The sequence below is a fragment of the Drosophila ananassae genome, chromosome 3R, assembly GCF_017639315.1.
Source record: "Drosophila ananassae strain 14024-0371.13 chromosome 3R, ASM1763931v2, whole genome shotgun sequence".
Classification (NCBI taxonomy): Eukaryota; Metazoa; Arthropoda; class Insecta; order Diptera; family Drosophilidae; genus Drosophila; species Drosophila ananassae.
In genome coordinates this window covers 13,755,301-13,778,782 of record NC_057930.1, presented here as the reverse complement: position 1 = coordinate 13,778,782, position 23,482 = coordinate 13,755,301, and the positions used below count along the sequence as shown (strand labels likewise).

Sequence of the window (23,482 nt, the reverse complement as noted above, 5' to 3'; positions counted from 1 at the left end):
GTAAAAGCTAAAATAAAACAAGCTTAAAAAAAATGATGAAACTCACTTTATTCGTCGTATTCAAAAGCATATCAAGTCAAATTTCTCTTCTAAAAAATAGTTTCATTTATCGCAAAATCAAAACCCAAAAATAAACGTAAAAAGAATCAGTTCTGTCTGATGTGTAAGGTCATATGTGATTGAAAATGTAGTAAGTAAAGTGTTCAAAATGGTTAAAAGATTGGCGATAATTAATGAATGGGATGAAATCATGAATGAATGATTTTGTGTGAAAGGAAAATGCCACTGGAAAGGCAAAGTGTCAATAATGATTACAAAAAATATAGCTGGTTCTCCAATCCAGATGATGGGGAGCGATTGATGCTCTCGGCAACGAGGAATGCAAGCTTATGGGCATACTGGCACACCGAAGGCACCCGACAAGTTCCAGAGAAATTGTAGTACATGTGGGTCATCTTGTAGGCCAGCATCTGCAACTTGTCCGCACTCAGTCCCATGTTGTCGTGAATGACGTTGTAATTGGTGGGCGACACAGTTCCCTGGCGGACAGACTGCGACACCAAAAAGAAGTCATACCGTTCCGGCAGAGTAATGACGTCGTCCACGACAGTTCCCGGTGCTGGATTCCGCTTGTTCACAAAGTAGCGAGTGTTGATGCGCTTGGCGACAACAATAAAGGCCATGCGGCAGCCTTCCTCCCGACCAGCGGACTTGTAAATTTCATCCAGCTTTGCCTTCAAGAACTTCACCTCGGTGTTCACCACCTGGTACAGCTGTCCATCGCCGACACCATCGCGGAAGAACAGGATGCGCTCGGGCAATACTCCGTGGTGCTCCCGATAGGCCTTCAGAGCGTATGTCATGTTCATTGACATCTGATCGGACAACTCCTGGCCCTTCATGTGCTCCGTCACAGAGGAGAAGTAGCGAGTGGAGGTCTTCATGTCCATCGTGGCTACCAGAGCTCCATACGACTTGTTCTTGTTCTTAGACGAATGGCACACATCGAAGCCGACGGTCATTAAGCCACGAACTGGAAGCTCAATCATCCAGGGAGCACCCATCAGCTTGGCATTCATCTGGATCACCACTTTAGTGGCAATAGACATTAGGCCAGCGGATTTCTCCTGGCGCGGAGCAATGGTTTTCAATGTCACCACTTGCGACGGCACCGGGCGATCAACGCAGGTGCGTTTTTTGATGCAAGAATACCTGCCAGAAGGGAAAAGTGAATAAGTTTGCACTTCACCCAAAAAAACACTTACTTTTCCTCATTGGGAGCCTTGAGAACGAGCATTACAATCTGCGGATCCTTGGCCACGGCATTATCAATTGCCTGAGAGTAGTTGCTGTTGCGATCGTCGATAATTTCATCACTGCAAAGAAATACAAGCAATTACCTTTTTTTCTTTTATTTTTTTTTTTGTGTGAACAACACTTACTATCGTGGCTCGGAGATCTGCATTTTCATGCCGGCGGCCGCGCGAATGCACATCTTCACGAACTCCTGAGTCTCGCGCGAATTACGACGAGGTGTGATCACGTACCACCTCTTAATGTCCACATGACTGAACATGGATGTTTGACGGAACTCGCCTGTCCAATCGGCACGAGAATCGCACAAGTAACGCTTACCATCCCCGAAAACTATTCTCTCCGGAGGAAGGATGCGCGCCGGGATCTCCACCAAGGCAGAATCGAGCTCAATGTTCCACGAGCGCATTACATCTGTGCTCTCCTTGGACTGCTTCAAGCGCTGGTTAAAAACGCGCAGGCGCTCGATACGCCGATCGGGAGTCAGCCGAGTATGTTCGCTCATTGCCTTCATCAAACTAGTAAAAGGAGAATTATAAGTAATAAGTATGACAAATAATATATCTTAAAACAAACCGGAAATTGGCACGCATGGCATCAGTCATTCCGGTAGCCCGAGCCAGCTCGGGTATCAGCATGATTAGCTGATTGAAGCCGCCACGAATGTTCTTCTCGGTCGGACGCGACACAATAAGCGGTTGCTTGTAGTCCCGGATTGTAATATTATAGCGCTATAAAATATGTATTATCAGATACACTTTTCTAGTTATCCCCATTTGGAAAATATACCTTCTTGTAGTACTCCACGTAGGAAATGGTTCCCTCCTTGGTTTCGAATTTGGACAGTGGAGAAGATGTGAAATCCACATCGTCAACGCGATATGTCTTATTGTTATAGTCTGTTAACACCACCATACCTGAAAATTAAAGATATTTAATATATATTCATAAAAATATAAAGAATTAACTCACCCATAACATGACGCTTGAAAGCATTTTGGTAATCGTCGCTATCTCGAATAGCTTCGGACAGAATGTTATACAAGCTATCGGTCCGCATCACCTTGTGGGCAATCTCAGCACACAGCAAGATATCAGACTCATGCTGCCGAATCGACGTCTGATATCCTGGCCAGAGTTCCATGCGATAGTTTTCTAGGTTTATCTGCGAGACACGAATTATTTAACAATATTTTGAACTAAATGTGAATAGTTTCCGTACCTTGGCCTGCGGATCAAAGAAGTTACGCGCCACCAGCTGCAAGTTTAAACCCTCCATGGCTCGACGCAAAATAAGATTTAGCACCTGGAACTGCTGGTTGTCAGCAGCCTCCACAGAACCCACGTGCTTTATCTTTATTTGTATATTTTCGCCAGCCCGATTCTTCGTGACAAGCTCCAGGACATAGGAGCTATGCGGCACCTCCTTGAACTGCTTGGAGCAGAACAGAACAGTTCCATCGAAGATGTAGCCGCCCAGGAGATGCTTGTGCTCGTTCATGTAGCCACGACGACAGCGAGTGTTGTCCACTTCGGGCTCAAAATCAACGCGGTACTGGTAAATAGTCCAGCTCGGGCGCTTCAGCACCTTGAAGTAATTGGTCTGAACCGTGATCTTGGTTCCAGTACACCCATTCTTGGTCGTAAGTCCTTGAGGACGGGAGTGAACCACTTCGGTGATCAAACGACGACCACGAACGGAGCCACGGGGATCACCTAAAATCGATTGTAACAAAAAGTTACCATTAATTTCAATAATTTTAATACTTGAATGTGTGGGTCATACCTTCGGAACTCGGGAGCTCAGTTTCCCCAGACTTCAGTGTCTCCAGACTCCGCTCGATCATGTCCAAGGGCCTATCCTTCTCATAATCTCTCATTAACTCTCCCTTGCCGCCTTCATTTCTTGATGATTGCGACGATTGGGACGACTGAACCCCCTAAAATATATAATGTATATATTTTTAATTTTATTTTAAATATAAAACAGGCAGAACAACTTGCAACATGCCACATGCGACATGAATAGTCATGTCTGTGAGACAACCATGAATGACACTTTTTTTTTTTTTTTAAGTTAGACAAAAGTAAAAATCAATTGAATTTCTTAAAAATGATATAAGTTTAAGATTTCGTATGAAAAAAGTTTTTCAAGGAATTTATTAAAGAGAAATTTTAAAAAGCCCTTTCCTCCATTTTAAAAACACGCGTGTGTGTGTACCCTGTGTTCCATTCCCATTTCGTTTCATATTTGGCTTTCCAGGCACTTTCCTTCACTTTTCTTAGAAATTATTCACCTTTTGATAGTTTATTACTAAAATTTATTATCAAATTATTTTAAATTTATTCATTTTAACTCATTTAAATGTACTTGTGTTAAGATCTGTTCAGATGAAACATTTTTTTTTACGAGATTTTGTTTTTATTTTCTTTCATTGAAATTTGATCGGCGTTCCATTATGATGTACGATGTCAAGTCTAATGCCGTTTAAGCTTATTTGCAATAAAAACAATCATTCTTTCCGCACGATTTTGGCACACACACATAATTCAAAGATTATTAAAATCAAAAAAGTGCAGAAGCGAGAAAGATGATATTTCGTTTCTTGCACACATGCACATGCATGTGTGATTCTGTATATGTATATGTGTACAGAATCCACCATGCATGTGCATGAAGAAACGAAGTATCATCCTTCTCGCTTCTGCACTTCTTTGATTTTAATAATCTTTGAATTTAATAATTTTCCTAAATTATTAACTTTTTAACAATTTCTTGGCCTTTTAAACTTTTTGAAAGGAATTTTTAACTCAAAAAAGTATTAATTTTGAGCGTTTTTTTTTCACTCACTTTTTTTGAAGCTCACTTTTTGCGAAGAAACGTGTGGAAGATTAGAAAGAAAAACGGTACTATGTGTGCGTTATGAAATACGTAGTTTTTTGTTCAAGGTTATAGTATTTCCAACTTATTAAACATATTTTTGTTAAAAATGTAAAGTAAAAAGAAAATTCCAAATTGATAATCAAGAAATTGCAATTATGATGACTGAATGCATCAGCTCAGTTAAAATAATTATAATTTATAGAAATGGTACAGGTTGAAAAGTTATTGGTAGAAAAGATCCGGAATGATTTTTTATTTAAAATTAAAAATCTTGGACTTACAAGTTGGGCGCCAAGACCACGATTAGCGTCCTCGTTGCGCTTCGTTCCTCCTCGTCCACGTCCACGTGATGTACCAGTATTCGGTGGAAAATTCATTTTCACTTAGTAACTTTTTTACTTTTTTACTTTTTTTTTTTAGAAATCAAAAGCACTTCCACTTTTCCTTAGCTTTTTTCCCGCTTTTGCTTCGGTTCTTTGCTGCCGCGCCGGTTGTCAAAGAATGCAGTAGGAAGGGATATTCGATACCAGCATCAAAGTTCTTGATATCGATTATGCAAGGTGGGGCACCCTGTTGTACTTTGCCAATTATCAACACCCTATTTTGTAACACTTATACGAAAAAACATCGCCAAATAAAAAAACAGCGCGAAAGTTTGAATTTCAAAAGTTTTCAGCAAAAGTTCATATCTAATTTTTCAAAATGTAGAAACAAAATATTTTTTCGATTTTTTGTCCAGATTCCTAGGGGGTCCCTATGCAGGGATGTATCCTGCATAAATCTGCATTAAAATCTAGACACAAAATATTTTTTCGATTTTTTGTCAAGATTCCTAGGGGGTCCCCTTCAAAATTTCCACAATGGCACTCTGAGCCACCTCGAAAGCTGTATCTTGGCCAAAATGCATCCGATTCCTTAGCGGAATACCTTAAACGATTTGTGGATATGTCCTGCACAAATCTGCATCAAAATATAGAAATAAAATATTTTTTCGATTTTTTGTCAAGATTCCTAGGGATTCCCCTTCAAAATTTCCACAATGTCACTCTGAGCCACCTTAAAAGCTATATCTTGGCCAAAATTCATCCGATTCCTTAGCGGGATACCTTAAACGATTTGTGGATGTATCCTGCATAAATCTGCATCAAAATCTAGAAGCAAAATATTTTTCCGATTTTTTGTCCAGATTCCTAGGGGGTCCCCTTCAAAATTACCACAATGGCAATCTGAGCCACCTTAAAAGCTATATCTTGGCCAAAATGAATCCGATTCCTTAGCGGAATACCTTAAACAATTTGTGGATGTATCCTGCATAAATCTGCATCAAAATCTAGAAACAAAATATTTTTCGGTTTTTTGTCAAGATTCCTAGGGGGTCCCCTTCGAAATTTCCACAATGGCACTCTGAGCCACATCGAAAGCTATATCTTGGCCAAAATGCATCCGATTCCTTAGCGGAATACCTTAAACGATTTGTGGATCTATTCTGTATAAATCTGCATTAAAATCTAGACACAAAATATTTTTTCGATTTTTTGTCAAGATTCCTAGGGGGTCCCCTTCGAAATTTCCACAATGGCACTCTGAGCCACATCGAAAGCTATATCTTGGCCAAAATGCATCCGATTCCTTAGCCGAATACCTTAAACGATTTGTGGATGCATCGATTCTGCATAAATCTACATCAAAATCTACGAACAAACCTTTGAGATTTTGGTCTAATATTCCTTTTGGTCCCTATCACAAATACTTCAAGATACATGGAAAGGATAATTGGCTCTCAGTAGGGGCTATGCATTGAGAACAAATTCTCTTTTAACAGATATTTAAAAAACGATTGCACACCGAATCGATTAATCTAAATTATAGTTGTTTTTAGTCCATTTTATGTAGGACTCAAGTCTTAAAAGATTTCAGCTGATGTGGAATTATTCCCTGTACATTATTAAAAAAAAAAGCCATATTAAGATTAGACAGATGTTCATCCTTATTGATAGTTTCGGCCGTTGGTTTTTATTAACATTTTAGGTAGAAACACAATATAAAAGTCTAAGCTTCCACTTTCACAACGGTTGTCTTCTCGGACACGTACAGACCGTCAAGGAATTTACGGATATCCTTGTTCTTAACGGTGGTGGACTGTTGGATGAGAGCGGCAGATCCAGAGACAGCTTCGATGTCGTTACCCTCCACGATGAGCTCGTCCTTTTGGGCTGTCGAGTTGACAACGGTCACTCCGGGTGCCATCTGAACGCGACGAATGTACTTCTCGCCCAAGAAGTTACGGATCTCAATGACTGAGTTCTGCTCAGAGGTGACGCAGTTAATGGGGAAATGGGCATACACAGCGCGCATTTTGTACTGGAAGCCGAAGGTGACTCCTGCAGGGAAATAAATTATAAGATTCAGACAATTAAGCTTTACTTAAAACTGCTTTACACTTACCCTTGATCATGTTCTCGATGTGGCTGCAGACGGTGCGCACAGCGGCCAGCTCCTTCTTGGTGCCGAACCACTTCTCAACTTTGAGGGTGCGCTTGTCGGGCATGTACATGTCCAGAGCCAGATGCTTGAAGCTACGCTTCAGCGTGCCGCGGGTGCCGGTGATGGTCACGACACGGGCCTTCACTGTGGCCTTGATGTCCTTGGGGATCTTCACGCACTGGTTGGAGTTGATCGTTCGCATCTTGATGACAAACTAACGAAAATAAAGGAACGATTAGACTTCTTGTGTACGCCACAGCATTTGTTAAAATATTCTCCCATCCATTCAACAGGTGAATGGTTGCATTTCATTCAATTCGACTGTTTATTCTATAATCACAACGAATTTTATACATATTCGCACATTGTATGTCCATATGTACACATGTCGGCGACCCCAACCAAAAACAGGCTCATTTTTGCTTTAAAGAGCAAATACACACAAAAAACCAATCCTGGGCATTAGCGCTTCAACAAGACGCCCCAGCCGTTGTCTCGGATGCTCAATTTCATCGAGAAAAGTCAATTTTTTACACAAATAACCCACGTGGAGCATAAATGCACATACCTAGCCGGAAACGAGAACCGAAAAGAAGGAAAATAGTGTGGCAGTAGCTAGGCCAGTATTGCCAGGTGGTCTTCCAAATTTTGACGCTTCTGGTATTTTTCCCCATTTTAAGAGGTATTTTTTTAAGTTGCATTTCTTCTGTTCTATCTTCTGGATAACTTTTAATAAAATGAAATAAATATTAGAGATTAAAGTTTGTTATATATTGTCTAAATTCCATTATATAAAGCAGGAAATCATTGCTACGGCAACTTCATTGGATTCAAGAAGTGCAGTTGGCAACACTAACCTCAAATACGATGTCAGATTTAAAATATTTGTTAGGTCTCAAAAAAGCGGATGGCTTTTGAAACGTATTCTTCATGATTGTAATTTAATTGGAATAGGAAAAATTTTATTTTATAACCAAAGAAAGAGTACAGTTTATATTCAACTATTAATGATTTTGGTATTTCGTTCATATTTTCAACAATATAGGCGGCTCGAGAAAACTACATTAAATTAGTTTTTTTAAAATTATACAATAGATAAATGGATTATTTTAGCATTCAATTTTAAAACAAAACTTTAAAAGGATACTGTCCTTTTTTTCGCTATCGAAACCCAGGGCGGCAAGCCTGAAATCAGTGTTGAAAAGGGTCGCAAGATTTGCCTCAATGTCTCACCTTTAGGCGGGAGCGTGGGTACATTCTCATACCGGTCTTAAATTGCAAAATTTGACGGTTTCTCGCCTGTTTACAATATTTATTTACTGTCGTGCTTCGCCCGCTCCGCCCACATTAAGTCTTCAGAACGCCCCACCACAAAAACAATAGCACAATGACCGCAACGCAGCCTCAGCCCGACTTTCTGACGACGGCGGGAAATATGCTGGAATTCCACGACAATGTCGACAGGAACAAGCCGGGGCTCCTTGAAGTAAGTATGGCGTGGGTGTATTTAATAGATCCCTAATACTAATTTATATTATTTTCCCTGCAGCTGACAGGTGTCAGTCAACACGGCAGAGCGACAACCAGCGGGCTTAATGATTACGACTACCAAAGCCTTACATTCCTGAAGTCGGACGAAACACATAACCTACAACAACTGCGAACGATAAGCAAGTCCAGTATTCCTAACGAGATCCTGGAGCACTTCAAACGTAGGCCAAATGAAAAATAAAATTATATTTTTGCTAAAGAACCATACAAATTCTTGCAGACATAAAGTGCCATTGTACGATGGGACTCTTTCCGGAGATCGGTCGCGCCTGGCTAACCATCGACTCGGAGATATACATCTGGACCTTCAATCAAGCCCGGGATGTTGCCTACTACGATGGCCTGAGCCATCTAATCGTTAGTGTGGGGCTGGTCAAGCCAAGAGCCGGCGTTTTTGTGGACGATGTGAAGTACCTCTTGTTGCTAACTACACCCATTGAGGTAATAGTCCTAGGCGTCACCTTTGCGGAGAACGCTTATCAAGAAATGCAACTGATGAACAGGCCCATATTCGTCATTGGAACGGACAACGTTTCCATCAGCGTAATCAAGGGGTCCGAGGACGGACGAATTTTCATGGGCGGTCGCGATGGCTGTCTATATGAGGTGTTCTACCAAGCAGAGTCCACTTGGTTCGGCAAGCGGTGTAAAAAGGTTAATCTCTCTCAGGGCCTTGTGTCCTACATGGTCCCCAACTTCCTCAAAGTTTTTTCGGTAAGTTATCTATAAAATATAGTAGTTCAATGGTTATGACTGAGTATTTTATAGGAAACGGATCCCATCGAACGCATTGAGATTGATAATAGCAGGAAACTGCTTTACTTCCTCACGGAAAAAGGATCAATCGAAGCCTGGGATATCGGGACGGATTACACGCACGCCCGAAGGCTGGGAAGGATGACGCAAAACGATATGACCAACCAAGCACTTGGCCTTATAACGTAAATAATTGGAGCCTATTTCATTGACTTTTTTCATTACTTTTTCTCTATTTTAGGACCTTGGATCCATCCATATTCAAGAGTGTCAAAGCAATTTGCCCTCTGAGCGCCGATGACTCAGACAAGCTGCACCTCATGGCAGTCACACAGTGCGGTGTGAGGCTCTACTTCTCCACAAAGTCGCTAAATGCACAAAATGGCACTGCCGCCTGCCCGCCCTCAGATAATTCTCTATTTGGCCAGCCCAACCAACAATCCATATTGGCAGAAACTGAACCTCCAAAAGGACTTTATTTGTACCATGTACGCCTGCCGCCCGGCCACACGCCCAACGCCACCACCAACAAACCAAAGCAAGTGCATGCCGCATTCTACACGGAGGGAACGATGCTAATGATCACCACGCAACAGCAAGAGCAGGACCTGCTGTGGTCAGTTAGCTCGGCACCGTCAGTGAATTTCCCCTACCTGGTTGAATCCACGGCGCTGGAGATCCTAGACGGAGTTGTTTGGGGTCTGGCTGAAGTCAAGGAGCCCTCGGCGCCAAAGCTAAAGTCACCTTTGAACAGTGCCAGAACCTCGAGGAAAGTGGCGTTGTTGACTAATCAGGGCACCCATATCATAGAGCTGCTAAAAATGGCCGACATCCTGATGCAGATTCTCCTGGCGTGCAACGGCCCTCATCACGAGGAGGTGAAAATGTTCTTTCACTCGAAGAACCAGCGCGAGGCGTGTGTTACCGCTCTTCTCCTGGCCACATCTGAGCGGTATCGCGGCGGAGAAATCAACCTGTGGGCCACCCAAGCGTTCATGCTGTACGGCGGGGAGCCGTGCTTCCAGCACCAAAAGGCGTTCCAAAACGCCAATAACCGCAATGTGGCCAACCAATCCTTAGGCCCAAGTCCCAACGTTACGGCTGCAAGGGACCGTTTACCCATGTATATGTCCACGCCAATGCCGAATGCCGGTGCGGGTGGCAATTCTTTTCCTGCTTCGCAGTACAATGTGCCACTCAGTCCTAGTAAGTCATATTAACAATCAAGAATGGAGTATTTAAAACAAATTTATTTTCTAGTTGGAATCAACCAGCAAACGCAACAATCATCCGTTAATAACGAAAACTCGGCGATTATCTTCTCTGCCAAACACGACGGATTGTACTTGTATGTGGCCCGGATGTTGCGTCCTATTTGGCAAATGCGTTGCGTGGACGATAACTTCTGCTCCAAACTTAATGTACAGGATTGTGATTCTCTGCTTTGTGATCTTCTATCCTTGCGGAGTTTCTTGGAAGTTCATTCGGTTCATGATATCTCCAGTAAGTTTAAAAAAACATAAACAATATCATATTAACAAATGATACTTATCCTCTATTTATTTTTTGTTTATAGCTTCGAACCGTGCTCCCTTCGATAGCCACTTGGATCGGACCAGTGGCTACAGTAACATCTTAATAAACAACAGTCACATGCCACTCACCGAACAAAGGAATTTAAGTGAGCAGGCTCAGGTTGAAGAGAAGCGATCCCTCTCATCCCTTAACCTCTTCATAAGTAAGTTTCAAAATATATACTTTCAAAATTGCATTTTCTAACTAGAAATGTCTTAATAGAACACGCTTGCGAGGTTGTATCACTTTGGAGCACTTTGAGCCACCACCCGTTCCAGCAGATATGCCTGCAGCTTAGCCCTGAACAGAAAAAGCTGTTGAAGTGCTGCACGTTCCGGGACCTCTTTCTCACCCGGTCGGAGGTCTGCGCATTTTTGATAATTTCGTTAATAAATCTTTACCTAAAGGACAAAGCGGGCGTGGGCGATATTTCGAACAAATTGCGCGACAAATGCCCCAATCTCTACCGACATGAGGACGCTGTGACGTCCAAGGCCACCGAACTGCTGATGACCGCTAAGAACTCCACGTCCCGTTCCGAAAAGGAACAGTGTTTGCGCACCACTCTGCACTTGTGCAAGGAAGCGGCTCCAACTCTCCCGCTGCACAGTATTTGCCAGCAGTTTATTTCGACGGACTTCTATGAAGGGGTGGTCGAACTTACAGCCGTATGTGCGGCCAAGAGCGATCCCGAAGAAGTCGGTATCCACTTCTACAACAACGGGGAGCCCACAGAGGATCGCGAGGGCTACACATGCTACGCCACAAGGTGAGTTTAAAAATTTTTTTGATAGTTGGAATCATTAAGGTAAAGTGAAATCTTTTTGCAGAATGAATTACTACAAGGAAGTGCAATTGATGCTGGACCATGTGTACCAAACATCCTGCAACAAAAAAACTGTACAGGACGAAACGCAATCTCAAGTTCAACCCAAAAGTGCTCCTTCTGCAAAGAGCTCAACCAAGCAAACGATCCAGAAAATTGTAACACAAACTCTACAGATCAAAGACCCTTTAATACACGTCACCCTCTACGAATGGCTGCTGGCCCATGAAATGTTAAGTGAATTATTGGACGTTGTGGAGCCATCGCTGGGCGAGTTTTTGCGACGAAGCGTATCGCGGAACGGCGAGAATGTCATTCTCATTGATTTACTGTGGAAATATTACGAAAAGAACGGACATCATGCCCAGGCAGCCCAGATTTTGGATAACTTGGCGATGACGAGAAGCGAAAATATAACACTGGAGCAGCGCATCGAGTATCTGGTGCGGGCTGTTATGTGCATGCGAAATGGAAACGTTGGTTCTTCTATATCTAATGGCATCTTTCTGAAGGAACTGGAAGATAAAGTAAGACACTGGTTGCTCCCAACTAAGCTTTTTATTAATATTTAAGTTTTTATTTTTCAGCTGGACATTGCGCGCGTCCAAAAGAGTGTGCTGGCGGATATGAGAGCACTGGCCAGTAAGAATATCGAAGCCGCATCGGCCGTTAAGGAATTAAATTTTGCTCTGTACGATATCACACAATTATATCAGCATTTTGCGGAACCCTTCAACCTATGGGAGTGCCAATTATCTATATTAAACTGCTCCCATCATAATGATCCCCTGCTGATTGAGTCAGTGTGGGGTAATATAATAAACAGCATTGTGGAAGAGCCGGGCACAACACATGAACGGAGTGTCAGACTTTTTACAAAGATGGAGCTGTTAGTCCGTGAATATGGAGAATCGGGAGCTTGTTTCCCGTTTGCCTTCCTCATCAGGGAACTAGAAATTAAGGCCTGCCAACTGAAATTGCCCGAGGGAATAGTGCCAGAGAAACTGGTGACAATGAATCTAGATGTTGAGCTTCTTTTAGAATACTATTCCAGGTATTTATTAATGCTTTTTCTTTTTTAGATAGTTTGTCGCATTTTGATCGATAAATTTAAACCTCTTTCAGAATGATTTCCATGAATGAGCGAGTGTGGGCCAACGAAGGCAATGAATGGCATTTGATTCAATCCGCCATTCGGGTAGTTTCCCTTCTTGCAGACAACGCACAAGCTATTTGGTACCGTTCAAAGTAAGTTCAATAAATCCTAATATGTTTAAAGATCTTTTAAGCTAATAAGTGATCGTTTACAGACGAAGGATTATTGGCAAGGCCCAGGATATTGTGGCGGGCTGTTTAAATATTTGTTACCAAAAGCCCGACACCAATCGTCTGCAGCACTCGCTCAAGGAACTTCAGAGTCGGCTGCAGCGGCTATTGGTTTAAAAAGACTCTCATTGTCTTAAAGTGCATATTATGATTGAATTGAAAAAAAACTTGGATTAGATGTTAAGTTTGACTGAGATATATGTGTTTGTATTAAAGGTGTTAAAATAAAATGATTTCCTATATAAACTTGAATCGTCCCCGAATGCCCAGCACTCACGAGGTGTCCATCATTTTAAGGTGGGCTTCCGTCAAGATGCATTTGGTCATATGGCAGGGGCAGGGCACTGGGTGTTCCTCTGTCTCCGGATCAAGCTGGTCAACCTCCAGGTTGTACTTCCGTGCATCGTCCCCACTGCGCTTCATACAGATCTTGAATGCAACAGGCTCCCTCGCCTCCATATTTTCGCAGATCTCCTCGGGAAGCACCAGCACAACCTGTTTCCAATGTGTCTGCGGAGCTTCTGGCGATGTGCTCAGAACAACAGAGTTGTCGCCTGGAAATCGCACCTCAAACCAAATGCAGAACCCTTGATGGTTGCCGTTCTTCTGTAGAGCCACCACATCTTTGAATTCAATGCAGTTCAGTTCGTCAACCGTCACGTCCAGCAGGTTCATCCAGTGGAAAACAACGCCCTCGTGAAGTAGATCCTTCGGCTCCACAGACAGTACCGAGGGTTTGGACGACTTCTGTGCTCTTAATTTACTGGCGAATGTGGCCATGTTGATGCCGTCCACATTGTTCCAATCATCATAGAGCGACGGCACGGAGCAGGGTGCCACGAAGATGGTGCATTCGCTGGGAAAGAGCAGACCGTCCTCCTTGAGGAAGTTGTCCCTAGCGTAAAGAACAGAGTCCAGCATTCCCTCATGCAACAGGTAGAATCCCATCCATTCGGATACAATGATGTCAACCTTCTCAGCAGTGGTTGGTAGCACAAATTCCTCAACTCGCGAATTAATGACCTTGACAACATTTGTTAAGCCATTATCCTGGATGAGATCCAGGGCTACTTTGGTCGCCACATTGGAAGCCTCTATGGCGTAGACAAGACGAGCTCCAGCCTTGGCGCAAAACGCAGACAGGATGCCAGTGCCGGCTCCTACGTCCATCACGACCTTGTCCTTGAACAGTTCCTTGTTGCCCAGGATAGCTTCGAAGTAGGCGGCTTGCCGGGGACGATCTTTCAGCATCAGCTCATGGATCTAAAATAATGATTATAGTCCATTATTTCTCAGTTCTCCAGTGATTATTCCATATAGCTTACCTCCAAGTTCTCATATTCTGTGAAATAGGTATTGGTCGACATGTCTGCCCAGATTACAGGACCTTATCAGAACAGGTAAATAATTCAAAACAACGTGCTGTGTTTTTTATGCACGTTTAAAAATGATGTTGCCAGACTGTTTTCTTTTTAAAGGCTATATAGAGCAAAAAAAAATATATTTTATAGATTAAAGAGTTAACAATATTATTATATATATTTGTTTCTATATTATTATGGCTATAAATGAGTTTATTTAAACCTATGAAACCATTATATATTATTTAAAATCTCATAACATTTTTATGGCAGCACTTTACAACACTAGCCGAGCAGCTGTTTTCAGCGCTGACCAGCACAGCTTCAAGTATTTTGCTGAAAATTCTGACAACAAAAAATGCAAAATATAAATAAGGGCTGAAGAAGTCGCCTGAAATGGTAATAAACATTATCCACCAGTAAGCACCCGGCAAAGGCATGTTCAGGAAACTGCTCAAGATGTGGATTCTGCAGCGACCCGTGCACTGGCTGCTTTTGATCGCTTTGTGTGTTCTTACATGCGCTGGATATTGGTTGATCTGGTCGGAGATTCGCCTGGAACACGGTATACATCTTGAATATCAGTCATTTCTCGTTAATCCTAACAAAATTCCGGTCTTAGCTTTCAAGCCACTGTCCAAGCTGACTGCTGGGGGCCGCGCCCTGGCTCAATCACTGGTCCCTGATCCCCACGGTCCGTCCGCTGATGATTTTGACTTCGAAGAGCAACTGGTGGTGTTGTACAATCGCGTACCAAAGACGGGATCCACCAGCTTCGTCAATATCGCGTACGATCTGTGCAAGCCAAACAAGTTCCACGTACTGCATATCAACGTGACTGCCAACATGCACGTCCTGTCTCTGCCCAACCAAATTCAATTCGTCAGGAATGTCTCCAAGTGGCATGAAATGAAGCCAGCTCTTTACCACGGTCACATGGCATATCTGGACTTCTCTAAGTATGTCTTCCTAGTTTGACGAGTAATTTATGTATTAAATATATGCTTTTTCAGATTTCAGATCGCTCACAAGCCCATATATATTAACCTAGTTCGTAAGCCTCTGGATAGACTTGTATCCTACTATTACTTCCTACGCTTCGGCGACAACTATCGACCGAATTTAGTACGCAAGAAGGCTGGCAATAAAATAGTAAGCGCATATAAATGTAAATTGGTATCTGAGGAATATATATTCTATTTTATTTCTAGACCTTCGATGAGTGCGTGGTGCAGAAGCAACCCGACTGTGATCCAAAGAATATGTGGCTGCAAATACCCTTTTTCTGTGGCCATGCCGCCGAGTGCTGGGAACCCGGCAGTGCTTGGGCTTTGGACCAGGCCAAGCGGAACCTGGTCAACGAATATTTTCTAGTCGGAGTCACCGAGCAAATGTACGAGTTTGTGGATCTACTCGAAAGATCACTGCCCAGAATATTTCACGGCTTTCGCGAGCATTATCAAAATTCGAACAAATCCCATTTGCGCGTGACGTCATCCAAGCTTCCGCCAAGCGAGTCGACGATAAAGGCAATTCAAAAGACAAAGATCTGGCAGATGGAAAACGATCTATACGAGTTTGCGTTGGCCCAGTTTGAGTTCAACAAGAAAAAGCTCATGCAGCCGGACAACAAGCACTTGCAAAAGTTTATGTACGAAAAGATTCGGCCCAAATGATTGACGAGGCACAAACGAAGTCGTCGAAACCGAATAAAGATGACTTCACTTTCTTAGAGATCAGAGACGGCAGAGCAGGATTGTGCATTGGCATTGTAAATACGTAACCCCCCACATTTGAATTTGAATTCTACTTAATTCGAATTCATAAGCGAACTTAAAGACTTTAGCAGTGAATATCGTTGGCATATTAATCAATCTTTTGTATGTAGTCCTAAGCATTATCCTTGTATAACATCCGAGAAGGCTTTTCTAGTTGAATGTAAGCAATATCTAGCAACAATTGTCTGCACAATATCTCTTGATTTAGTCAAATCTATGTTTTATACTCGACAATACAATACAATGAAGATTTAAGAGGTAAATTTTTGTAGAATCCGTAAGTGTAAGTTTATTATTATCAGATGTAGATCTAAAATAGATCGATTCTCATTAAATGTAAATGTCCCACTATATGGTAACGATCGATGTGAATCTTGACATTTAAATTAAATGCATGTAAATAGTTTATAATTGATTTTGTATTTGAAGCGTTGTGCGTATCAACAGCTGTCGTGGGGATTGCGTGTTTGTAAATTGATTTATTCTGTCGTTGGATTACTTTAAACTTTCAGCAAGCTGTACTTTGGCTAAACTAATTGCAATTGGCTGGCTGTCGAAATTCCGGCGGACTTTAAGAGCTGACGTAGCTCCATGGGCGAAGGTGACTGACTGACGGATCGACTGGCTGACGGCCAGACGGTCGGTCCGATACGGAGAATGGGCTCAAGCAAGTGCAAGAAAATAAAATTGAAATACATTTGTGAAACGGAAAGCAGCTTAATTAATTGGCCGCGCTTGAAACTAAAAGCAAATGAGCTTGCATTACCCATCGCCCGTCAGTTGATCACTTGATCGTGGATCGCGGACACGCAAGTCGAAAGTAGCTATACTGCCTGCCACACGGCTTAGATCTTAAGCTAAGCTGCCATATCCCGCTGCCGTTAAAAGTGTGATAACCGAAGTATTAACAACCCGTGAGGCAAAAGCTTTATAACACGTTTGTTACTCAGCCACCGAGGCGATTAGTCTTTGAACTACTTGTCTAAGGAGCGTTCAAAAGTTCAAGTCTCATTACGTCCAAGTCGCGTATAGTTACATAAAAGGTAACTTAGCAGAAGCTTAATCGTGATACACTGCGCCGAAAAAGATAGAGTTTTACTAAGTTCTTTATTACTCAGAAAAGATACTCAGATAATGAGAAGCAAAGTTTAACAGAAAATATAATTTTGCAAATCAAGAGTGCTTGAAATAAACTTAATTAAGTGAATAACTTCAAATATATAATTACTTTAATATTATTTTTTGAATTAAATTGATAAAAAACAAACGAGTATCAAGTGAATTGAAAGTGCTATGAAGCACCAATTGTGCAGTTACTTAAATATCACATTTAATAATGTTAATTGCTGTATAGAAAAGATTAAGTCGCTTACACAGAAAGAAATTCTACCCCGATTTCATTGTGAAAACGTAAAACATTTTATGGAAACATCCATTGACTTTTGAACTTGACTTTCGCAAAACAAAACCCAAAAACCGAAAATCTCCATAGCTTATTCGCAACATGCTATTTTATGCTTTTTTTTTAGGTCTTGACTCTGACCGCTTATAATGACCTATTAAGTCGTCTTGGCCTTATAAACCCGACTATTCTGGTTGACGTACATTTCTTGATAACTTTGTTATATGTGTACTGACCGTCGTACATTAAAAAGGGGCGGCTATAAAATGAATTGACAAGTGGCTTTATATTTCCAGTCCATAATCGCGATTCAAGCTCACTAGATCAGAGCCAGAAGAACTACCAGAAAGGATAAAAATCTTCAACAAGGTATACATTGGATTAGCTGAGATTAAATTAAAATAAAGTAAGTTTGAATTTCAATTTTAAGAAGTGTTTTTTATTTTCTTTTTACCTGATTAATTGAATATTCAATGATTGGTAGTGTTTTCTCAGTCAAAAAGTCAAAAAGTTTTTTCAACAAGATATTTGAAAAAAGAGTTTTTGAAAACAAGTTTTTGTAATACCACATTTTATAAAGTTTTTTTTTTTGATTTTAGAAATGATAGAAATCTAATTAAAAGACTGTTTATCAACAACAGTGTTTTATTTAAAGAGTGGTTCCTGTATTTCAAAAAGCTCATCACTGATTGAGTGTTTTTTCGCAATACCTTTTCCTCATTAATTTTGCGAGAATTCCTTTTTACGCGCGTGGTTTTTTTTCAGTTTGAGAACTGAAATATAATGTAAAGTTCAGCAGCACGTCGGCATTGACCCATTTAATGCCTGTTCGATCCAATACTCCTGGCTTGAAAAATTTAACAAAAAAATCAATTATTTGCATTAGCATTTGCATTATTTATCGCAATCTTTTTTTTTTGTTGAAACCGCGTGTTTAGTGTGTATTTTTTGTGCGATTTTATTGTTTATTCAATTTGCAACGTCATGACAATGTTGACCGCTGCAGCTGCCATGCACTGCCTGCCCAAATCGGCGGTGCCAGAGGGCCCCTCCTTTCGGGCCAAAGCCCCCAACTTAAGTAAGATACAGTGAAAACTAGCTGAGTATGCCATTTTTAGGGCAGAAAAAATTTAAAAAAAATTGCACAATAATCATATGCTTGTGTAATCAATTGTTTCATTTCAGCAATTTTATATTTAATATAAATATTTTGATTATATTGCAACCTTATACACTTGCAATATTGCAACAGGGCGTATGTTTCGATAAGTTTTTATGTAAAGTCGTGGCAAAAATATTAGTTTACGTTCTGTAACTAATATATTATGCTGATTTTAACTATTATTTATGTTTTTTTTGAGACAATTCATTGAATTTCTTTATAAAGAAATAGTTTTTTAAGAAAGAAGGACTTTCAATAATTTTATCCTTTGTTGATCCTTTTGCAGCGAATTTCCTCTTTCCAAGGTTCAACCTTTTATTGTTCGAATAAATTGAACATACTAATTACTTGTACTTTTTTATGTAATATTTTTTGCAGAGTAAGGTCAAAGCACTTGGTGCCTTGGGGCTGCCCTTGCCATTGTCCGATTTCTCAAAAAAACAAGTTTCTCATGTGGGATTTTTTTTGTAGAGTTTTAAACCGAAGGGCGAAAGTTGACATTACAATGGATCTTAAACTCCAGAATTTCCCAAACCCTCAAGCTTACCAAGTTAAGTCAAATAGCTTTCGTACTTTTAACGATTATGTAGCCATCAGCTTTTGTTCGCTATCGCATTAAAAATTAAAAATAGACCGTTCGTGAAAAAGGCCAAAACGAAAACGAGAGTATAGCGAAGCGTAAACCATGAATGGCCGAAGTCTGGGCACGTGCGATCGAGCGTTTGAACCGATTTGGCCAAAATCGGGCGTCGAAAATCATCAGTCCACAACTGACAGGGTGCTAGTCTTTCAAAAGTGTTAATTGTACAAAGTATTCGCCACGTACTGATGGGGTTAGAAAAATAGTAACAATTATATTCCAAATATGAATTAATTAACTGGTCTTAACAACTGAATTCGAAATTTTTGAAGTTTTTACGGCCTTTTAGAGGACAACAATTAAATTGATTTTGAGTTTAAATTTTTTTTCAAAATATAATATCAATATATGTATATATGTTAGATATCTTTAAGAGGCTTCTCTGTTTAGGACTATCCTTCTAATGCTAGGTTATTGTTGAAGAAAATATTTATAAAATTATATTAAATTGTAAAATCCATTAGACAAAACATTAACAGCAAATTAAATACAATTAATAACCTATTTATTTAACCCCATGTGTGAGTTTATCGAACAGGTGTAAGCACTAATTGGCGGAGAGCGGGGCAGCACTGAAACCGGATAGCCAAGTGTACGACACAGAGTTTCAGGGTCAGTGTAGGAAATGCCTATCGACCAAGGGATTTTCAACGCCCAGTGCTCTGTGCAATTACACTCGAAGAAAACCCGAATAAATTAGGTGAACTGCGACTCGCCCCACAGCTGCCGTTGGCTGAGAAAATGTTTAAGCTGAAAGCGAAACTGAAACCGGCTTGAAGTTTGGAGTGGCATCATTTCCCAATGATGATGCACCCAGATTTAAGCTCGCTCTCCCTCAAGCGGAATGGATGACTCTCTGCCCTCCACTTGTTGGCTCTCTGGGCTCCGTACACGTGAATGTCATGCTCAAGTTCAAATTTTGTCAGTGATGCCAAATTGTTGGTTTTGAATATTTTTGAGTTGAAAAATATTTTTTTCTTGTATTTTTTTCTTGTATATTTTTTTTCTTATATTTTTTTCTTGTACCCCTTATTTCTTGTCCTAAAATCAAGACAAAATTATTTAAAACTAAAACTGACAGGAATTTCAAAGCAGGATTTAAAATTTCATAGTATAACCCAGAAAACGATCTAAAAGATCGCTGGAATTAGCTGATCAGGCAGATCTGAACCTAAAGCACATCGGTTTTCGTCTCGCAATCTTTTGACGCTCTCGCCGCAAATCCAGTTTCGATTCTTGGCCTGGCATAAAATCTCCGCGACGCGCTTTTGGCCGCAACAGTTTCATCTTGGCTTTCGACGCGTCGCGTTACCTTACCTGGTTGCTTACCCCAGTCCTATCCGGCGGATTACTGTTAGCCATCATCGGCACAAAACAAGTTTCCGTTGGTGTTGTGCTTTGTGTGTACTATTTAAGCGATTTGATTATATTTTGTATTTTCCCAGTCAACTGCCTGGCCAAAAACATTTACAATTCATAAATGTCGAGTGTGTGTCACTTATGAATGCCAAAAACAGGCGGCTACTCTTTTAGCATATCACCTGGCCGATCTAACCATCTAAGTTCGTAGACTTTGTAGTCATTTTCAATGTCAACCTTTTGTTGCTAATTTTAAATAATTTTGTATTTTTTTATAACTTTAAAACTGCGCAACAAGATGGAAAATTTACAACTCTAATTTCGGATGGGAAACTTACCCTGCTAATTTCAGATTTTCTAAACGACGGGTTTTCTCAATTAAAACTCGTTCTAGAATCTAGACTATAATTAAGTTCAAGTAGAACTTGTCAACGCAGTCTAGATAATTCAGTTCAAGGAACTATTATTTATCATCTGTCAGTTGGGGAGTCACTGCAAGAACTGCATTAACCCTGATCTTCGTTAGCTTCAAAAGCGATTTCCGATTTTGGCAAATCTTTTGGTTCATCTTCCGTTATAAGTTGCGAATGTCAAGGTGAAGGTTGTCCAGGTGATCGGCCAGGTAGATATTCAATGCAGTTTCCCCCTCACTGCCCCTTCGAGCCGGTTCAGAGTCAGACTTGCCTCATTAATAAATTTAAATTTTCTACCCTCTTACCTATAAATAGCGTGTACAATTTATCATTAGGCAAACTGAAACCTAAGATCGCGACCCGCTTCGAGCAAATATAGAAAAAAAAAATTAAAGATCAAACAAATTGAAAAATAATTTTAGCTGAACGGAGCAACAACAATTGCAAAATGAGTAAGTGATTGTTAAGTGCAGCAGCCGTCATTATATGGCCAACTAATTGGCAATTGTTGTCGGTTTGCTTAGGCATTTTAGTTGGCCAAAGTTCCATGTAAACATGGGACAAAAAAAAATGATAATAACCTACCTGGCCTATGGCTCAAAGTACAGAAGCTGATCCGCTAATTGAATTTTAATGTCTGCCCTTTCAGGAGTGCCAACGATGTTGTCGGATATCGACCAGCTGCCCCAAATCCAGATGGGCGAGTTCATCCTCCAGTTCGAGCTGGGCGAGCCCTCGGCCCATGCCAAGGAGGTGGCCATTAAGGAGCTGCGCGAAACCCCAGAGCGCCAGAAGGAAGCCACCAAGGAGCTGGCAAGGCTTTTGGAGGGTAAGCTATGATCTTTATTTATAATTTCTAATATCTATATAATTTTGACTGGAAAAATGATCTTATATAAAATGGGTTTCACTTTTTTATATAATATTAAGGGTTTATTATTAGTCACATGAGATGTCTGATAAATACCTAATTCAAAAGAATTAATATTAAATTCTAAACACATAGTAAAGAGCTTTTCAATATTTATCGAAGCAATAGAAAATTTATTAAAAAACTTGTTCCACTCAACTTTTTTTTTACCAGAAAAGATTTTATTTAGATTTTATTTTTAGCATATAAAAAAGTTTTCTAAGAGGAATTGGCAACCTTAATCTCTAAAAATGACATTGCTAAATCTAAAGTATTTATTGAATATCTATTTTTAAACCGTATATAATTCGATCTGGCTTGTGTGGTAATTCCGTGTCACTAATCACGGGTTGAGGTTAAATGTGGCCTGCCCTTGATAGGATTATATGGTATCTACGATTGAACTGCATGGCATTCGCTTTATAATTGCATCTGTGGAACATGATTAGTTTAATAGCAGGGGCTTTTAAAGTAAATTGTTAGTTCCGTGTTTGACGTATTTTTTTGTTTTATTTCTATTATAGCGGAGACTGATTTGCATTATCCCAAGGATAACGAGGAATGGCTAATCCGATTCCTTCGTCCCTGCAAGTATTACCCGGAGAGTGCTCGCGATTTGGTAGGTTTTACTCTAAAATATTTATAATATAAAAATGCTAATGATTTATGATCCTGCTTACAGATCAAGAGGTACTACTCCTTCAAGGTTAAGCACTCGGATGTGTACAACAATCTGAAACCTTCTGGGGAGATGAACATTTTTAATCACAACATCCTTACCGTTTTCCCCAATCGCGATCAATTGGGTCGCCGTATTTTGGTCCTGGAACTTGGAAGTAAGTTTATTACAATTTGTAACAGATTATTTTTATAATATTCATTAAATTTAATTTTCTTAGAGCGCTGGAAGCACAAGCAGGTCACCCTGGACGAGGTGTTCAAGGGAGCTGTGATTTTCCTGGAGGCCGCCATGCTGGAGCCGGAAACTCAGATCTGCGGAGCAGTCGTGATCTTCGACATGGATGGCCTCAGTCTGCAGCAGACCTGGCAGTTCACTCCGCCGTTTGCCAAGCGTATTGTGGACTGGCTGCAGGACTCTGTTCCCCTCCGGATCAAGGCCATCCACATTGTGAACCAGCCGAAGATCTTCAATGTGGTCTTTGCCCTATTCAAGCCCTTCCTGCGTGAGAAACTGCGCAGCAGGATCATCTTCCACGGCACCGATCGCGAGTCCTTGCACAAGCACATGTCGCCCAAGTGCCTGCCGGCCGCATATGGCGGTATCCTCGAATCCAACCGGATCGACAGCGACCAGTGGTACCAGTTGCTCCTCAAGTGCGATCCCGAATTCGATGCCATCAACTCGTATGGCTACAAGAAGAAGTGATAGGGTTTTCGGTGGCATCAAGTGATAGGGAATCCCCAATTTCCATTACCAAACATATCTGTGCCGCACTTAGGCGCACTTTATAGTTAAGCACCCGATCTGTTATACGCTTGTCCTGTTAGAGAATAGCGCCTAGAGTTTGCCGTAGTCATAGATCCTTCGATCCAGCAAAAGTGTTACACATACTTATTACTTGTTAATGTTAATCCGGGGTAAGCGTATTTATATCATACTCTACTTTTATACAAATTGTTGAAATATATAAACACAAAATTTAAACCTCTGATTTTTCATTTTCCCTTTTATATTTTGTAAGATAAGCGATCGTTAGTTTTGACTTAACTTTCTTTTTAT

The 23,482-nt window shown here is 40.8% G+C and overlaps 6 protein-coding genes across 15 annotated transcripts; 3 read left to right on the top strand and 3 right to left on the bottom strand.

Moving 5' to 3' along the window:
* Nucleotides 1-28: 28 nt before the first annotated feature.
* On the bottom strand, nucleotides 29-4,708 carry LOC6496874 (protein aubergine). Its single transcript, XM_001963195.4, has 9 exons — nucleotides 4,480-4,708; nucleotides 3,101-3,254; nucleotides 2,537-3,030; nucleotides 2,287-2,479; nucleotides 2,104-2,231; nucleotides 1,891-2,045; nucleotides 1,443-1,832; nucleotides 1,266-1,376; nucleotides 29-1,212 (listed from the first exon to the last, which is right to left on the bottom strand). The coding sequence occupies exons 1-9, from the start codon at nucleotides 4,573-4,575 to the stop codon at nucleotides 312-314; spliced, it is 2,622 nt and encodes an 873-aa protein (XP_001963231.1). The 5' UTR covers nucleotides 4,576-4,708; the 3' UTR covers nucleotides 29-311.
* A 1,453-nt stretch (nucleotides 4,709-6,161) lies between these two features.
* LOC6496873 (60S ribosomal protein L9) lies at nucleotides 6,162-7,343 on the bottom strand. 3 transcript variants are annotated; one of them, XM_001963196.4, is made up of 3 exons: nucleotides 7,251-7,343; nucleotides 6,644-6,896; nucleotides 6,162-6,579 (listed from the first exon to the last, which is right to left on the bottom strand). In XM_001963196.4, the coding sequence occupies exons 2-3, from the start codon at nucleotides 6,882-6,884 to the stop codon at nucleotides 6,248-6,250; spliced, it is 573 nt and encodes a 190-aa protein (XP_001963232.1). In that variant the 5' UTR covers nucleotides 6,885-6,896; nucleotides 7,251-7,343; the 3' UTR covers nucleotides 6,162-6,247. The 3 variants fall into 3 exon arrangements, with proteins under 3 accessions (XP_001963232.1, XP_044571929.1, XP_044571930.1); XM_044715994.1 differs by lacking the exon at nucleotides 7,251-7,343 and adding an exon at nucleotides 7,230-7,246; XM_044715995.1 differs by lacking the exon at nucleotides 7,251-7,343 and adding an exon at nucleotides 7,126-7,142.
* Nucleotides 7,344-7,858: 515 nt separating this feature from the next.
* Nucleotides 7,859-12,968, top strand: LOC6498646 (nuclear pore complex protein Nup154). The gene is made up of 12 exons (XM_001963197.4): nucleotides 7,859-8,168; nucleotides 8,232-8,394; nucleotides 8,454-8,947; nucleotides 9,002-9,174; nucleotides 9,231-10,195; nucleotides 10,250-10,492; nucleotides 10,566-10,727; nucleotides 10,787-11,333; nucleotides 11,395-11,917; nucleotides 11,978-12,444; nucleotides 12,516-12,638; nucleotides 12,701-12,968. The coding sequence occupies exons 1-12, from the start codon at nucleotides 8,070-8,072 to the stop codon at nucleotides 12,831-12,833; spliced, it is 4,092 nt and encodes a 1,363-aa protein (XP_001963233.1). The 5' UTR covers nucleotides 7,859-8,069; the 3' UTR covers nucleotides 12,834-12,968.
* LOC6496872 (protein arginine N-methyltransferase 6) lies at nucleotides 12,897-14,203 on the bottom strand. The gene is made up of 2 exons (XM_032455140.2): nucleotides 14,042-14,203; nucleotides 12,897-13,979 (listed from the first exon to the last, which is right to left on the bottom strand). Exons 1-2 carry the CDS (start codon nucleotides 14,081-14,083, stop codon nucleotides 12,990-12,992), a joined length of 1,032 nt encoding a protein of 343 aa, XP_032311031.1. The 5' UTR covers nucleotides 14,084-14,203; the 3' UTR covers nucleotides 12,897-12,989.
* Nucleotides 14,204-14,362: 159 nt separating this feature from the next.
* LOC6498647 (heparin sulfate O-sulfotransferase) lies at nucleotides 14,363-16,261 on the top strand. The gene is made up of 4 exons (XM_001963199.4): nucleotides 14,363-14,642; nucleotides 14,700-15,036; nucleotides 15,091-15,229; nucleotides 15,289-16,261. The coding sequence occupies exons 1-4, from the start codon at nucleotides 14,516-14,518 to the stop codon at nucleotides 15,751-15,753; spliced, it is 1,068 nt and encodes a 355-aa protein (XP_001963235.1). The 5' UTR covers nucleotides 14,363-14,515; the 3' UTR covers nucleotides 15,754-16,261.
* Nucleotides 16,262-16,759: 498 nt separating this feature from the next.
* On the top strand, nucleotides 16,760-23,407 carry LOC6498648 (alpha-tocopherol transfer protein-like). Of its 8 annotated transcripts, none has more exons than XM_032455006.2 (6): nucleotides 16,760-16,898; nucleotides 17,554-17,663; nucleotides 21,481-21,660; nucleotides 22,266-22,360; nucleotides 22,424-22,577; nucleotides 22,641-23,407. In XM_032455006.2, exons 3-6 carry the CDS (start codon nucleotides 21,492-21,494, stop codon nucleotides 23,126-23,128), a joined length of 906 nt encoding a protein of 301 aa, XP_032310897.1. In that variant the 5' UTR covers nucleotides 16,760-16,898; nucleotides 17,554-17,663; nucleotides 21,481-21,491; the 3' UTR covers nucleotides 23,129-23,407. The 8 variants fall into 8 exon arrangements, with proteins under 8 accessions (XP_032310897.1, XP_014762216.1, XP_014762217.1 ...); XM_014906729.3 differs by lacking the exons at nucleotides 16,760-16,898; nucleotides 17,554-17,663 and adding exons at nucleotides 20,325-20,459; nucleotides 21,147-21,283; XM_044715993.1 differs by lacking the exons at nucleotides 16,760-16,898; nucleotides 17,554-17,663 and adding exons at nucleotides 20,329-20,443; nucleotides 21,167-21,283.
* The last annotated feature ends 75 nt before the right edge of the window (nucleotides 23,408-23,482 follow it).